The sequence below is a fragment of the Xyrauchen texanus genome, chromosome 27 (genome assembly GCF_025860055.1).
Source record: "Xyrauchen texanus isolate HMW12.3.18 chromosome 27, RBS_HiC_50CHRs, whole genome shotgun sequence".
NCBI lineage: Eukaryota > Metazoa > Chordata > Actinopteri > Cypriniformes > Catostomidae > Xyrauchen > Xyrauchen texanus.
In genome coordinates, this window is record NC_068302.1 from 3,371,002 (window position 1) to 3,388,238 (window position 17,237).

The 17,237-nt window shown below is 42.2% G+C and overlaps 1 protein-coding gene across 2 annotated transcripts in view; it reads right to left on the reverse strand.

Moving 5' to 3' along the window:
• Positions 1-484: 484 nt before the first annotated feature.
• Positions 485-17,237, reverse strand: part of LOC127620832 (choline dehydrogenase, mitochondrial-like) — a 76,984-nt gene continuing 60,231 nt past the window's right edge. For both annotated transcript variants that reach the window (XM_052094091.1, XM_052094090.1), the window contains exons 5-8: positions 13,742-13,876; positions 13,019-13,161; positions 9,826-9,928; positions 485-3,463 (exon numbers count right to left, since the gene is read on the reverse strand). In XM_052094091.1, the coding sequence (XP_051950051.1) occupies positions 3,045-3,463; positions 9,826-9,928; positions 13,019-13,161; positions 13,742-13,876 (800 nt within the window). In that variant the 3' untranslated portion in view covers positions 485-3,044. The remainder of the gene's footprint in view (positions 3,464-9,825; positions 9,929-13,018; positions 13,162-13,741; positions 13,877-17,237) is intronic.

A 17,237-nucleotide genomic window follows, 5' to 3' on the forward strand; every position in this document is an offset into this window, starting at 1 on the left:
AAATTATAAAGTCAGTGGATATTTAACCAAATGTCTGATTAAAGAGATTTTAAAGGCATAAATGTATTATATGAATGGGTAAATTCAGAACATTGTTTTTTTAATAGTGAAGCAAAGAAAAGGTGACTTTCATTTGGATGAAAGTTTTAAAGGAATTTAATCATTATTTCTGAGTTTCACATCACTATATATTCTTCTTATGTCATAGTTTGAGGACAAATGTCCAGATATAGATTTAAGTAATTTTTTCATTATGTTATTAATATAATTAAATGCAATTATAATGATCAGATTTTGTGTAGCCTACTGGCCATTATTTCAATAAAAACAAAACATGTTTATTTCCAAACATGCATGTGTTGACTATCAAGAACAACTGTCTACCAAGGCTGATGTTTAACATGTTTTTCTGAAAGAAAAATCAATTGGACAAAATACATTTAGGACGACTGATAAAAAAAAAGGATTGATGAGAGTTTGCTGTAGCGCTTTTAATGTGCAGTTTCAGTCTGTTAAATAAGAACACTGTTTTTGTATATAATTTTTACACATTACAATTTTATAATACACTATTAATCAAATAAAATGTAACAGTGGTAAAACAAGAACAATGTACCAGCATAAAAAATCTTGAAATGTTACACAAGAAGTCTAAAATCTCTCTCTCAATGTAAACAATAAACAGTAATTTGCATAGATAAACACTTGATATTAAAAATTTCTATTGTTAGCTAATTCAATGTTTTGATCATAATTATCAAACGTTTTCATACATAATTGCAATCATCATATATACTGATTGGTCAAATATGAGCTATAAATCTTATAAAGCTGTAAATGTTCAATCACTGTTATATTAGTAACTTTCATTTAAGGCATAAAACCTCACATTTACCACACAAAGGCTGCTTGACGTTAGGTTACTCAAGGTCCCTGATCACATGTCTACATTAAACTACAGTTACATATATCATCACATAATGTTGTGCTCATTCATTAGCATTCACATCTTTATAGCTGCATTAATTATTGTAGTAAACATAAAAATTTAAGACACACTGAACTGGCTGTTTACAGGACATTGTGGAAGACACTTTAAGGTCATGTCAAAAGTTGATTAATTCATGGTATGAAAACTGGCTTTCTGACAGTACGCACAAGTACCATTATCCTGTATAAACCTATTTAATTAAACACTTTATGCTGACTATCATAGTTCACCCAAAATTATAAATTGTGTCATTTACTCCCCCTCATGTCGTTCCAAATCGCTGTGCTTTTTGTATGCATTCAAAACCCATTTCAGTGGAACAAACGTGTGACATGTTTAAGAATCTGCATGCAACACTTCATAGTAACAATAGCTGCTTCATAAAGGACCAAAGAACACCCTGAAATCACCATAAATTGATCATAAAGTTTAATAAAAGTTGTCCATGTGACTATTGCACTATATTTCAAGTCTTCTGAAGTTTTGAGACTCACTGAAAATCTTCGTTTAAGCTCCAAAATGTCATATTCTTCCTTGTTCAGATTAAAAATTGCATCATGTTTGATGTCATTAGCCACAGTCACACATGCAACCAGGCAAATTACAAGAAAATCCTTGGGTTGCCTTTACTGGTAAATGTACCAGAGGTGCTGTTCACACATGAAACTACTTCCTGTCTTTTTTCTCAGTATTGCTATCATTCACATGTCAACACCAAATGCCATTAAAACTAAGTGACCTTGTTTGCCAGAATTGACCTCAACGCGGCTGCACTTGTTTTTAGTTTGAAAACATGGTGGGGTAGGATTTTTTTTAGCTGAACGTATGCGGTCAGTTAAAAACGACACTGTATGTGATGACTTCAAATGAGACTGTTGGACTAAAGAGAACAAAATGTTATAATGTAAAAATATAGCTCTCCAAAGGCGGAGAAGCTATATTAAGCTGAAAAGAACACTAATATGTACGTATATCGCTACACATAGATCTGTGTGAAGAATGTGGGTTCATCTATGAATACATGGGAAATCGCTATCTGTGACGGTATGCTTCATCTCTACTGACGATATTTATTATTTAATTTTATTGTCATATTATATATATGAATGATGTACAAGAATGGGAGAGAGAAAAAGGGCAATGTAATTTGCTAGTCCTTAGTCTTCTGATGGCATTAATGATTGATTTACTACTGATAATTAACTAATAAAATCACTTAATCACTGACTGGAACATATTGGATGCCTTTAAATCTCAGAAAACAAAAACTCTACGGATCTGCACAAATTCACAAGTGGTTTATTTTTATTCAAAACCGCGTATTAAAGGGTTAATTCAACAAAAAATCCTCTAATGATTTACTCACCTTTAAGCCATCCCAGATGTGTATGACATTCCTTCTTCAGCAGAACCGAAGTGAAGATTTTAATAAGCACATTTCAGCTCTGTTTGTCCATACAATGAAAGTGAATGGGTGCCGTGATGCTGCTGGCTATTTGATGGTCCAAAAGGCATATTAGGCAGCATAAAAGTAATCCACACAACTAGTCAATCAATTAATGTCTTCTGTAGCAAACTGATAGATTAGACAAATTTATATCAAAAACTATCAGAGTTGATTTTCTCCAAAAGCCAATAGTTAAAAAAAGCAACTATCGGCCCAGATTAATCAGTGAATCCAATATATCATTCAACCTCTAATCGTACCTGAACATGATGTGCCAGATTTAATATGCAGAATGGATAATAAGATGTAAGAGCTTCAGCAGAAGGGAAGATTATGAGTAAATACAATTTTTCTTTTTTCCTCACACAAAGCTTTTGAATGACTTCAGAAGACTTGGAATATAGTGAACACTTATGATATTATGTTTTTGTAGCTTGACAGATGTGGTTGTGGTATGGAAAAGAGCAGCGTGAGCATTCTGCTAAAGGAAGTCATGTAGGTTTGAAAGATCATGAGGGTCAATTAAATGAACCTCATAATTATTGGGTGAATGATCCCTTTAAAAATGCATGTATGATCATATCTGGTCTAGGTCAAATGTCAAAGTTATCTCTGTGTCTGTAGACTGTCGGGTTGGTAAACTGGCACTTGTGGGTCGTGGAGTGAGGGAAGCCCTTTAATGACATCGGCAGCTTTCTCTGCAATCATTATCGTGGGGGCGTTCAAGTTGCCGCTAACAATGCAGGGCATGACGGATGCGTCCACCACTCTCAGCCCCTCCAAACCGTGCACACGCAGCTCAGAATCCACCACCGCCATGACGTCAGAGGCTTCGCCCATCTTACATGTGCAAGATGGGTGGTAGGCGCTGTCTGCCTTTTGCCGGACAAATGCATCAATCTCTGCGTCTGATTGGACGGCAGGACCGGGCAGCACCTCGGGGCCGCGGAATGGGTCGAAGGCTTTCTGAGCGAAGATTTCTCGTGTGAGCTTCACACTTTCTCTGAACTCCCAAACATCAGTGTCTGGGATGGTAAGTGATGAAAACACAGAAGAAACACAGTTAAAGAAAGAACAGGAGACCTGGAGCTCCATCCAAAGAATCAGAAGACAGCAGAAAAATGATTTAAGGATAATCTTTTCAAGAATATGAGAAAATCTAACCTTTACGTTTAAAGGAATAGTTCACCCCAAAATGAAAATAATCTCATAATTTACTCGCCCTCATGCCATCCCAGATGTGTATGACTTTCTTTCTTCTGCAGACCACAAACAAAGATTTTTAGAAGAATATCTCAGCTCTGTAGGTCCATGCAATGCAAAGTACTTTTATGGAACAAAGTAAATATGTTCCATAAATTTGAAGCTCCAAAAATCTAATAAAGGCAACATAAAAGTAATCCATAAGACTCCATTGGTTTAATCAATGTCTTCTGAAGGGATCCAGTTAGTTTTGGGTGAGAACAGACCAAAATATAACTTTTTTCATCTTGCTATAGCAGTCTCTACGTACAATCAAGCTCGATTGCACTTTCTAGTGCTTGAGACATACGCAGTGTGCTAGATGGAAGTATAATCACGCTTGAAAACATGATAGCCAAGGAAATTGCTGTCAAGATGTACAGTAAAAAAGGAGTAACATTTTGGTCTGTTCTCACACAAAACTGATTAGATTGCTTCAGAAGACATTGATTTAACCACTGGAGTCTTACGGATTACTTTTATGCTGCCTGTATGTGCTTTCTGAACCTTCACATTTTTGACCCAATTCACTTGCATTGTGATTACCTAAAGAGCTGAGATGTTGTTCTAAAAATCTAATTTGTATTCTGCATGAGAAAGAAAGTGGTGATGACAATTTCTAAGTTTCACTTGAATATGCCTAAGCATAGCCTCACTTTATGTTTTACATCCTCACCATCTAAGACGGGGTGTCCAAACTAAGTTCTGCCGACTGCTCTGGTGCGGCAAGACATTTTAGAAATACAACAGAATTTGGCATGGTTCAGAAATTGATTTGAGAAATTATTTTAAAAAAAATTCTGAACCTTGTGTTTCGCTGCCATGTACATCCACTTTGCATTGTCTCCACAAGTGCTTCATCCACTGGTGGAATTCAACAGGAGTTTGGAAAACTCCAGATTTACAAGGAAGAAGTGACGCACAAAAATAATGGTTTGTTTGTTATATAGTTTTTGTTCAAATAACCAGATACAATGCATCATACAACTGAGTAAAGCTACCATTGAGGGAAGTTTAATTAATTGTAGTGAATTAATTAATTCGTCCTGATTTAGCACAACTTGAGAGTGAGGATATTAAGAGAGCGTGCTCAACATTCATTTGTCTCTGAGCTCGGATGCTGTTAGCTCGATCAGCTCACACATGCGCATCAACCAAATGAAAGAGCGAAATCATTTAGAATAAAATGAAATCATACTTTTAATTCTAGAAATAAAGGGGAAAAAAACAAGCTTCAAGGGTTAGGGTTGATTTGGGTTAGTTTAGGGTTCGGTTTGAGCCCCCTTTAGTAAGCCACCGGTGCCCACTTTACATGAAGCCCCAATGCATTGCATACATTGCCTATATTGTTTTTTCACCTCTGTCGAGATGCAATGTAAAACTAACCAAAACAAGCAATCCAGATGGAAAACAACAACCATTTAACTGTTATTTGGTGTAAAAATTAATTTCATGTGCAACTTGTGCAGTTGTTGGCTGTCATAACAACACAAAGTAGTTAATGATATCAACCTATCTAACCTCGGACCATAGCTTAATGTCATCTACATACATGAGGCACAGTAAAAAAATAAATGGTCATCTCGACTGTATTCGAGTATCGGCACCACAGAGCCACATGTTTTTTGACAATTTCTACAAATACTAATACTTTCCCGCAAACAATATATGCAGATGCAGTTGAAAACACTGGAGACCGGAAACTTAAAACATGCGAATCATGGAAAACTTGAGCAATCAGGAAAGAGGCACAAAAAGAATGAATAGTAGACATCATTCCATTTTAATTGCTCTTGGTGAGTAAAATATTGTTTATTAACACATTTACTTCTCAAGCATACCACAGACCACAAAGTGGAATTAAAACATCTAGGTTACGGATGTAACCTCCGTTCCCTGATGGAGGGAATGAGACGTTGTGTCGAAGAAGCGACACTAGGGGTCTCTCTTGAGTGCCGAATATACCTCTGATCTATGAAAAAAGGCCAATGAGAAGTTGGCGGACAGAATTTGCATATGTCATACGGGTATAAAGGCGGAGAAATGCGTCTGTTTCATTCAGGATTTTTCTGAGGAGCCAGCGACGTGGCAGGGAGGACACAACGTCTCATTCCCTCCATCAGGGAATGGAGGTTACATCCGTAACCTAGACGTTCCCCGTCTGTCGCTCACTTCAACGTTGTGTTGAAGAAGCGACACTTTAAATCACGTAATGCGCTGAGCCGTGTACTTGTACTGTTGACACAGGAGTGGGCAGGTACTTGACGTGCCAAAACGACCAGCTGTATCAGACTGCACGTACCCTTCCCCAATGCCCCATTAGTCATCGGAACCCTTATAGTTACCCGAGACAGGGGAACAAGGCGACGCTTGCCAACCTGGGAACGGGCCGAGCCTAGCCGGGCCTCTTTTCTCTCTATGTTTCTCGCATAGATCAAAACGGCTGGGGCCCTTACATGCATCGTGGGAAGGGGGTCTTACCCAGTTTTCTATTCTTTCAGGGGGAAAAGACCCTGCGGAGACCACACCCGCCCAGAGAGGGGGAGGTAAAAGTGCCAAAATACACCACCTGGGCTTTTAGGTCACATGTGGGAAGTGGCACGGTGGTAGATCCTGCCTTTTCGGAGGTAGGAGTTGCTACAGACACGGTGACTGGGGGGCAGCGGGAACTGCCCAAGGGAGACGCAGGTCCACTCGTAAGGAGACCGTACAGCGGAAAATACACACAGGCGGAATGTCCACGTAGGAGCCCTAACCTGTGGAGCACCTATTCCAGTACAGGGTAGATTTGAGTACCCGCAGTGGCGAATTCCTCCGCCGAATTGCAGACCAACAGGCCTAGGGAGTAGTCATACAGGGAGCCGGGTGAGTGGGCTCTCTTGGGAGAAAAGGCGCACGGTATTACCTCAGCCGAGGGAAAGGTCGCTAGTTGCAAGTGATTTACAATCTGTCAATCTGTCAACGTGTTAGATTATAGATTGTAGGTTGTAGATTGTAGAATCTCGCAGAGGTATTAGGTGCTGCCCAACCCGCTGCTCTGCATATGTCTGCCAGGGAGATGCCTCTGGCCAGTGCCCATGAGGACGCAACACTCCTTGTTGAGTGTGCTCGGACCCGCAAGGGGGGGACACGGCCTGGGTGCGATAGGCCAATAAAATGGCGTCCACCACCCAATGGGAGAGCCTCTGATTGAAGACAGCGTTCCCTTTCCGCTGTCCACCGAAGCAGATAAAGAGCTGCTCAGAGCGTCAAAAGCTCTGCGTACGGTCCAAGTAGGTACGCAAAGCACGTACCGGACACAGCAACGAAGGGGCTGGGTCTGCCTCCTCCCAGGGCAGCGCTTGGAGGTTCACTACCTGGTCTCTGAAGGGCGTGATAGGAACCTTGGGCACGTCGCCCGGTCTTGGTCTTAGGATCACACGTGTGTCTGCCGGACCGAACTCGAGGCAAGTGTTGGTGTCAGAGAACGCTTGCAGGTTCCCGACCCTCTTGATGGAGGCGAGAGCAATCAGCAGGGCCGTTTTTTAAGGAGAGGGCCCTGAGTCCAACTGATTCTAGCGGCTCAAAGGGGGGGTCTCTGAAGGCCCGAGAGAACCACAGAGATCCCAGGAGGGGAACAGGCTTGGCCGGGAGGGATTTAACCTCCGGGCACCTCTTAGGAATGTGATAATCAAGTCGTGCTTACACAAAGACTTGCCGTCTACTGCGTCGTGGTGGGCTGCGATACCAGCTACATACACCTTCAAGGTGGACGGGGACAGCCTCCCCTCCAACCTCTCCTGCAGAAATGAGAGCACTGACCTGACTGCGCACCTTTGTGGGTCTTCGCCCCGAGAAGAACACCAATTTGCGAACAAGCGCCACTTTAGGGCGTAAAGTTGCCTGGTAGAAGGGGCTCTGGCTTGGTTGATCGTGTCTACGACAGCAGGTGTAGATCAGCTAGATCTTCGGCGTCCCGTCCAGGGGCCAGACGTGGAGGTTCCAGAGGTCTGGTGCGGATGCCAGTGCGTGCCCCGTCCCTGAGAAAGAAATTTCCTCAGGGGAATTTGCAAGGGAGGGGCTGTCACGAGGAGTATGAGGTCCAAGAAACAAGCCCGGGTGGGCCAATAGGGAGCCACTAGAGCCTCCCTGAACTTGTATAGCACCTGTGCACGAAGGCTCGTCTCGGGACTCGAGTCTGTAGCTCAGGGGGCTCAAGAGGATAGGCAGGCTGGCTGTGAGGCGAGCCGCTGTTGCCTCGAGCCCGGACGGAAGTAAACGAGCGTGCCGGGGGGCAGAATGTTCATGGGGATGTACCCGCTGAAACCATGCCTGCTGCCTTCGGTTGGAGGAAAGCCGCGCCCGCAACGTTGCCATGGTCATGTTCTCGCAGTGAGAACATGAACCTTCCACAAAAGCTGCCTCAGTGTGATCGCAACCCAGACACACGAGACCGTGCCTGTGGCCGTCTGAAGCGGAGAGCAATCTACCACATCCAGGAACTACACAGGGGCGGAAAGGCATCTTTACAAAGACGCTTCCTGAAAAGGATGTTCAACGCCGCTGTGTATTGCTCTTTTAGAGAAAATCACTCATTTATGTAACACTCTTTTAGTTTTTCGCTGTCGAAGCGCCCAGAGGCAAACTGCACTGCCGTGCAGAGAAGGAGAAAGCAGCTGAAGTGTGCCGTAGATCCAACAGCAGTATTCGCTCAGAGGTAGAGGAACAGGTGTGTGACTCGCAGCTCACTGCATACACGACCATCAGCTCCGAAGAAAATTTCTGAATGAAACAGATGCATTTTCCCGCCTTTATACCCGTATGTCTGGGGGCGGAACATGCTAATTCTGTCCGCCAACTTCTCATTGGCCTTTTTTCATAGATCAGAGGTATATTTGGAGCTCAAGAACTCACATTAAGCATTTAAAGGTGATGTAATGGTGGCAATCTAATAGCATTTAAGTCTTTGATTATCGTATTACAGCAATGTGGCCTGTTTATAGCCAGCGACTCGATTATTTATTTAATTGTTTTTGCATCTTGCCCCCACTAGAGAAAGTTTGGACACCCCTGATCTAAGATGTTGATGTTGAAAAATCTACAAATAGACCTGCACTGTCTCAGGATTATCTGACACAAATTTAGGCATGATTTGAAAAACGCAAAAAAAAAAAAAATGTTTTAGCAAGATTCATAATAGTGGAATATCTTGCTGGGTGGAAAGAGTACAACAGTGCCCATCCATTTTTTCAGTGTCTTGGTTCAGGAAGTATTTTTCCCATTCATTTTTTCAAGTCCTCATTAAAGTGTTTTAAGCCATGAAACAAAGGTAAGTACAAAAATGTAGCAACAACACTTTGTACTTTACGTCTTTCATGAGGGAATGAGCTACAATCCCATGAAGTAATGTGAATGATGTAATCAAATTCAAAACAATGGAAAAATATAAAACTATTGATTTAAAGCTGTTGAATATAAGCAAGTTTATTGCAAAATATTCCGATATTTGCAAATATGTAAGCAGTTAGAGAGTGTAGGGAGAACGAGTGCTGTATGAGCTTTGTTTGCCGTGATTCTCTGATTGGCGGATAATTTTCTTCACTAGGAATTCTGCAATTAATATTTATATATATTTTTTTTTTTGTTGAAATAATGTGGACTGATGGCTTCAACTGAAGCATATACCATCAGTTAACAACCTCAGAACTCACGATAGGCCTGTCTTTAAAGGTTTATTAGTAAATGTGAAAATCAATTCCACTATAAAAACAAATTATGGGATTTTTACTTCCGAAACCAAATTTTTTCGCTCTAGTGAAACCACATGTATCATTATACACGGTATAAGTAAAAATAATTGTTTCTAGGCAATGCAAGTGCCACTTCAATCTAATGGTAGCCCTAGAGAGTTTGAGATAGACCACTTTGGCATGATAGTTGTGTGCCAAATTTCAACCTTTTAAGAAACAGTTCTGAGTTGCCAAATAGAACAGAATGAAGAATAATAATAAGAAAAATAATTACAGATAGAGTAGGGCTTACAGTATATACAGATGGGGCTTGGCCTCTAAATATATTACATAAATAATCAATACATTAACAAACATGAACATTTCATTCAACACTTATAACTAGGCCAGAAATATAGTAAACAGGGTAAACTAACCAGTGGAGAGGTAGTTTGGTTGGATGATGGGGTGGACATGGGGGTCTTTACTCTTCAGTTTGATCCAACCGACACTCATGCTCCTCATGGGTCCAACGTGCACCTACAACCATCACACACAATTCACACTGAACTGAGGGTAAACTTACGATTATATGGTGAAATAAACATTTGCTGCACAACTGTGCATGTTGTGAAGGCCAATGACTAAAGCAATTTAATATAATCTTTTGAAAGAACAGCCAAGTTTAAATCCACAAAATGTTCCATATAAGGTCTATATTAATTTTTAAGCAAAGATCACGATTATATACAAATACACAACAGTTAGTTCCAGTCCTCAAATCTGATTGGACGTGAGACATTCCATAAGCACTGATGGTCTGACAGGATCAGCACTCGGACGCTTCACTGTGTGTATCACTCTGCTTGTGTTCGTGCCATTCTAAACTAAGGCGTAAGAGCAGTACATATCTGTTAGGAGTTACTGCCTTTATTTTTGAAATTACATATTTTAGCCAGCAGGTGGTGGCAAAAGATAATTTTTGTGTGTAATATGAACCAGTTGTTTACATAGAACAGCGTTCTGTGATCGCTCGTATTACCACTACATTACTTAAGTTAGGATATTGTTTTATACGGCTTTAAATGAACAATTTCAGGATTAAGGCTCATTGCTGAGAGACACGAAGGACGGTTTGATTACAGAACTTGAGGTGCTTACCGAGTTTCCAGTTTGGATACACACTGTTTAAAAATGGCGGAGGACATCGCTGTTTCTATCGACTCTTGCGCGGCTACCATGAAATAGGGAGAAATACCCCCACTTGGACGCTATTTTTCCACTGAGAAAGCTGACCTTCAGAACGCTGACAGCATATCAGCTTATTTGTGTTGTGCTCTGATATCAAGAACATGAATAAGAATGAATGAATCTTCAGTATTTCCAGTAGGGAATCCAGAACACTATGTGCAAGTCTTGTTCTATTCATAATATTTGTGTGATATTACTTAAATATACATTCATATTATGAATAAAACAAGACATGCACATAGTGTTCTGGATTCCCTCCTGGAAATACTGAAGATTCATTCATTCTTATTCATGTTCTTGACAATAGAACACAACACAAATAATAAAAACAACTATCTGTATATTGATTTATGATCATTTCTATTATGTTTGTTAAAAAAACAACAATAATATGTATGTGTTTATTTCAATCTGTCTCACTGCACTTATTATTACTTTGGACACACAGTTATAAATGAAGTGTGGATATTTGAATAAAGTGTTTCCATGACACAGCATTCAGAGTATATGTGCATATGCTAGCTGTCATATTCAGTATAACAAAAGAGCAAATTTAATCACATATTTAAAACTTAAACGAACACAATATAAAATTTTTAGGTTGGAGTAAAGGAACTTGAGAACACAAAGAGTCAGAAATTAGTGAATTAGGGACAGCCATACAAATACAGTCAGGTCCATAAATATTGGGACATCGACACAATTCTAATCTTTTTGGCTCTATACACCACCACAATGGATTTGAAATGAAACGAACAAGATGTGCTTTAACTGCAGACTTTCAGCTTTAATTTGAGGGTATTTACATCCAAATCAGGTGAACGGTGTAGGAATTACAACAGTTTGTATATGTGCCTCCCACTTTTTAAGGGACCAAAAGTAATGGGACAATTGGCTGCTCAGCAGTTCCATGGCCAGGTGTGTGTTATTCCCTCATTATCCCATTTACAAGGAGCAGATAAAAGGTCCAGAGTTCATTTCAAGTGTGCTATTTGCATTTGGAATCTCTCAATATGAGATCCAAAGAGCTGTCACTATCAGTGATATTAGGCTGAAAAATCAAAACAAACCCATCAGAGAGATAGCAAAAACATTAGGTGTGGCCAAATCAACTGTTTGGAACATTCTTAAAAAGAAAGAACGCACCAGTGAGCTCAGCAACACCAAAAGACCCGGAAGACCACGGAAAACAACTGTGGTGGATGACCAAATAATTCTTTCCCTGGTGAAGAAAACACCCTTCACAACAGTTGGCCAGATCAAGAACACTCTCCAGGAGGTAGGTGTATGTGTGTCAAAGTCAACAATCAAGAGAAGACTTCACCAGAGTGAATACAGAGGGTTCACCACAAGATGTAAACCATTGGTGAGCCTCAAAAACAGGAAGGCCAGATTAGAGTTTGCCAAACAACATCTAAAAAAGCCTTCACAGTTCTGGAACAACATCCTATGGACAGATGAGACAAAGATCAACTTGTACCAGAGTGATGGGAAGAGAAGAGTATGGAGAAGGAAAGGAACTGCTCATGATCCAAAGCATACCACCTCATCAGTGAAGCATGGTGGTGGTAGTGTCATGGCGTGGGTATGTATGGCTGCCAATGGAACTGTTTCTCTTGTATTTATTGATGATGTGACTGCTGGCAAAAGCAGCAGGATGAATTCTGAAGTGTTTCGGGCAATATTATCTGCTCACATTCAGCCAAATGCTTCAGAACTCATTGGACGGCGCTTCACAGTACAGATGGACAATGACCCGAAGCATACTGTGAAAGCAACCACAGAGTTTTTTAAGGGAAAGAAGTGGAATGTTATGCAATGGCCAAGTCAATCACCTGACCTGAATCCGATTGAGCATGCATTTCACTTGCTGAAGACAAAACTGAAGGGAAAATGCCCCAAGAACAAGCAGGAACTGAAGACAGTTGCAGTAGAGGCCTGGCAGAGCATCACCAGGGATGAAACACAGCATCTGGTGATGTCTATGCGTTCCAGACTGAAGACTGGACTAAGTCCAGACCGATTACAGCCTGAAGGCTGTATTTGACTGCAAAGGACTTGCAACCAAGTATTAAAAAGTGAAAGTTTGATTTATGATTGTTAATCTGTCCCATTACTTTTGGTCCCTTAAAAAGTGGGAGGCACATATACAAACTGTTGTAATTCCTACACCATTCACCTGATTTGGATGTAAATACCCTCAAATTAAAGCTGAAAGTCTGCAGTTAAAGCACATCTTGTTCGTTTCATTTCAAATCCATTGTGGTGGTGTATAGAACCAAAAAGATTAGAATTGTGTCGATGTCCCAATATTTATGGACCTGACTGTACATGCACATAACATAGCATGAAGAATTATAGACTTGAAACTCCACAGACCTGGAAAGCTTCAATCTTGGATTTAACACGTCCGTGATCAATGACCTGCGAGGGCAGGAAGTGGAACTGAATATCAGGATGAGAAACGCCGGGATGACTGCGAATGAAACCGCCACTCTCCAAATGAGCTGTAGCTCCATAACCTACAGACAACACACAAATGATGAAGATCAGAGATGAAAATTCACATTTACATCTCTTTCATTATCGTCTGTAAACTCGAGATTAAATAACATCTCTCATTTATTTCTAGTGAACAGACTGAAAACCTTAAATCAGGGCAATTATTAAATGAGTGAACATCACGTAAACATGACCAGGTCATATTTAAACTAAAACAAAATTATAAATATATTTCAAAAGAAGCCCATTTAGTTTCACATTGTAACTCATTTCTGTACTTCCTATTATTCTTAAACCTTAAGACTCTAAAAAATAAAATTATTCTTAAGATAAAATATTTTTTTCATAATATCAGAATAAAAAAAACGGCAGAACAACTAAGACTACATTATTGATAAATACAATTACATAAAATGTAAATAATTTTGAGTTGAAATGTGTTCAATTATCAATAAAAAAATCTCAATACTTCAAAAACTGCATATTCTTTTATGTAAAAGAAATATTTTATGGTTTGAAATATGAAATGATGTAAGATATGTTCTTGACAGGTTTCTTGAGATTCATCCACAGTGGAGTGTCCCATTAATGTGATTATACCTGTGAATTTTAGGAGCCACTCCAGACCGATCTTCAGCATGTGAAAAGGCTTCTGTGCTTTATACAGTGTGATGGGTTGAGTACACTGATGCTGAACATACAACTCCAGATGATCCTGAAGATTACTGCCCACACCTGTGCGCGCGCACACACACACACACACACACACACACACACAGCGTTAACATATCTATAAACCTGTGTCATGGATCCACCTCTCTCACGGCACACTCTGATCCCTCTCCCTCACTCCACACAGCGTTCACTCTCCTCTGAGTTAATTACACGCACCTGTACGTCATCAGTACTCTAATCATGGACTGTATAAAAAAACCCGCTCTCACACTCAGTCATTTGTCTGTTCTCGCCTATGTACAGTACACCCCAAGACAAAGGACTACCTGGATACTTCAATACTTACCAGTTTGTTTACCTACCTTGTTATTTGTTCCCATTGTCTGAGTTTGGTGTATGTTTCATCCTCTGTGTATTCTTCCAGCGATTTGACTCTCCCATTGTATTTCACGATTCCTACAAAAGACCAAAAGACTGTTGAGAGTTTTCAGATCATCTGCACTTTGTTAATTACCCAGTTTGGAGTTTACTCACCTGCTGTTTGTGTCATACCTGTGTTTGGATAGTCTCACCTGTTTGTTTCACCTCCTTTTCAATAAACCCAGTGATTGAGTCCATCCCTTTGCCTCTGAGAGTTCTTATCGTGACAGAAGAACAGACCTCCTAAAAGGACACAGACTCATACCTCAGAACCATATATGGAATGTGACTAAACTTTCACAGACCTACAGCTATTCCGGAGGAGAATATTTCCTTTATGGAATATGTCCGAGCCACGCTGGACATCCATTACCCCTTGCCATTATTGAGACGCGGGATAGAGGAGGTCACTCCCATCCCCCCAAAAGTAACTCCTCTCCCAGCATTCTCCCCATACACTGTGGGTTATGGTGGGAACCCTGTGCCACCAACGTCGCCTCGAAGACATGGTGCTTACCTTCTAAGGTGAATGATCCCGCACTGATGTTGGTACGTTGGGCCATGAAGACAATTCCTCACAGATTATCAAGGCCCATGACTTCCACGGTTAACGAGCCAGTGCCCATGCCTGCCACGGTAACGAGCCAGCACCAATGCCTGTGGTCGAGACCACATATGGCAAATTTGTATACTAAGTGTCCATCCTGGATTAACTGCAGAAGTTCACATAGATGCAATTGTCCTTGTTAGTTGGCTGATGAAGGTTTTTGTTGATAGTCTAGGTATTTCATTTCAAGAGTGTCGTCCTTCAATAGACAAAGTTGATGCAGGCAGAGATCAATGAGGTGCATCGCAGTTCAACCGGCAGGTCATTTCGGTGATGTTTAGTGGGATCCATCCTAAATCCAAAGTAGCATAGGAAGTGTCAAATGTCTTGCAATTGAAGTTGACATCAGTTCATCCTCTTAAGTTCATCTTAAAATGGTTAACGAGCCATTGCCCATGATTGCCACGGTTAACGAGCCAGCACCAATGCCTGTGGCCTCGACCGTCCCAGAGCCAATGCCTGTGGCCTCGACCGTCCCAGAGCCAATGCCTGTGGCCTCTACCATCTCAGAGTCAATGCCTGTGGCCTCGACCGTCCCAGAGCCAATGCCTGTAGTCTTGACCATCCCCGTAACAACACTCTCAGCTGCCTGGAAGAAGAGGAGGAGAAAGGCTCCTACTCCCCAGTCGCTGCTGGTGCTCACGACCATGGAGGTTGTTCCCCAGTCGCTGCCAGTGCTCAAGACCATGGAGGTCGTTTCCCAGTCACTGCCAGTGTTCACCATCACGAAGGTCGTTCCCTAGTCGCTGCCTGTGCTCAAGATCATGAAGGTCATTCCCTAGTCACTGCCTGCCCTCTTGACCATCAAAGTCAGTTCCCAGTAAATAATGGCTCCTTCGTTCAAGCCTTCCACAACTCCTTGCTCCAAGCCCTCCTCCCTTTAGGCTTCCCATGGCTCCATGGCTCCGCCTTCCATGGCTCTGCCCCTAGATCCGCCAATGGCTCAAACTTCCTTGGCTCCGCCCTTCAGGCACCTCTTTGCTCTGCCTTCCAGGGCTTCATCCCTTGAGCCTTCCTTGGCACTGCCCCTCAAGCCTCCCATGGCTCCTCCTTCCTAGGCACTGCCCCTTGGGCATCTCCTGGCTACGTCCCTTGAGCCTCCCGTGGCTCCACCCCTCGCGCCTTCCATGGCTCTGCCCCTTGGATATCTCCTGGTTCCGCCTGCCTTCGTTGAGCCTCCCTCGACTCCACCTGCCTTCGCCGAGACTTCCACAGCTCCGCCTGCCTTCGTCAAGCCTCCCTTGGATCCAACTTCAGAGTCTTCCATGGCTCTGCCTTCATCCCCTTCAACTCCTACGGTTCAGCCCGCTCTGCCACTATATCCACCTCCTGAGTCTCAAATCCCCGATCCTCCTGTGGCTTCGCCTCCTCCACCTCTAGTTTCTCCTCTTGAGACCCAAATCCTCTATCCTCATGTGGCTCCGCCCGACCCCATTCTGGTTCCTCCTCCAGAGTGTCCAGTTTTTATCCTCCAGCAGCTCTACCTCCTGAATCTCAAACTCCTGCTCTTCCTGCGGCTCCGCCCGCTTTTCATCCTGAGACCTCTCCGACTGCTCCACCTCCATTTTCATCTCCACCATTTGGATCTCAAGTCCCTACTTCTGCTGCTCCACCTCTGGCTCCGCCCCTTAAGTTCACACCTCCTGCAGCCAAACCGCCAGACCCCGTTCCCCTCCTAGAGCTGCCTCCCAAACCTCCTGACCATGTTCCTACTCTGTGGCCATCTCCCAAGCCAACAGACCCTGTCCCTGCTCTGTGGCCACCTCCCAGACCTCATGATCCTGTCCCTGTTCTATGACCGTCTCCCATGCCTCCAGACCAGTCCTTGCTCAATGGTCATCTCCCTGGTCTCCTGATCATCCACAGACTCCTCCCTGGCCTCTGGATTATCAGCCAAATCCTCCTTATCATCCTCCTGGATCTTCCCCCGTCATCTGTGTCTTCCTGCCCTCCTCCATCTTTGGGCACCAGGAGTCGTGTCATGAATCTACCGGACTCTCTCTCACATGCCACACTCTGCTCCCTCTCCCTCACTACACAGCGCTCACTCTCCCCTTAGTTGATTACACTTTAATCATGGACTGCATAAAAACCTCGCTCTCACACTCATTTGTCTGTTCTCATCTATGTACATCCTAAGACTACGGAAATTTGTTCCCACCATCTGAGTTTGGTGTATGTTTCATCCTCCGTGTATTCCTCCAGCGATTTGACTCTCCCATAATGACTATTGTGAGTTTTCTGATCATCTGCACTTTGTTAATTACCCTTTTTGGAGTTTACCCACATGTCATACCAGTGTTTGGATTACCTCACCTGTTTGTTTCACCTCTCATCCCATTCCTTGTCAATAAACCCTGCAATTGAGTCCATCCCTCTGGAGTGATTTTACCG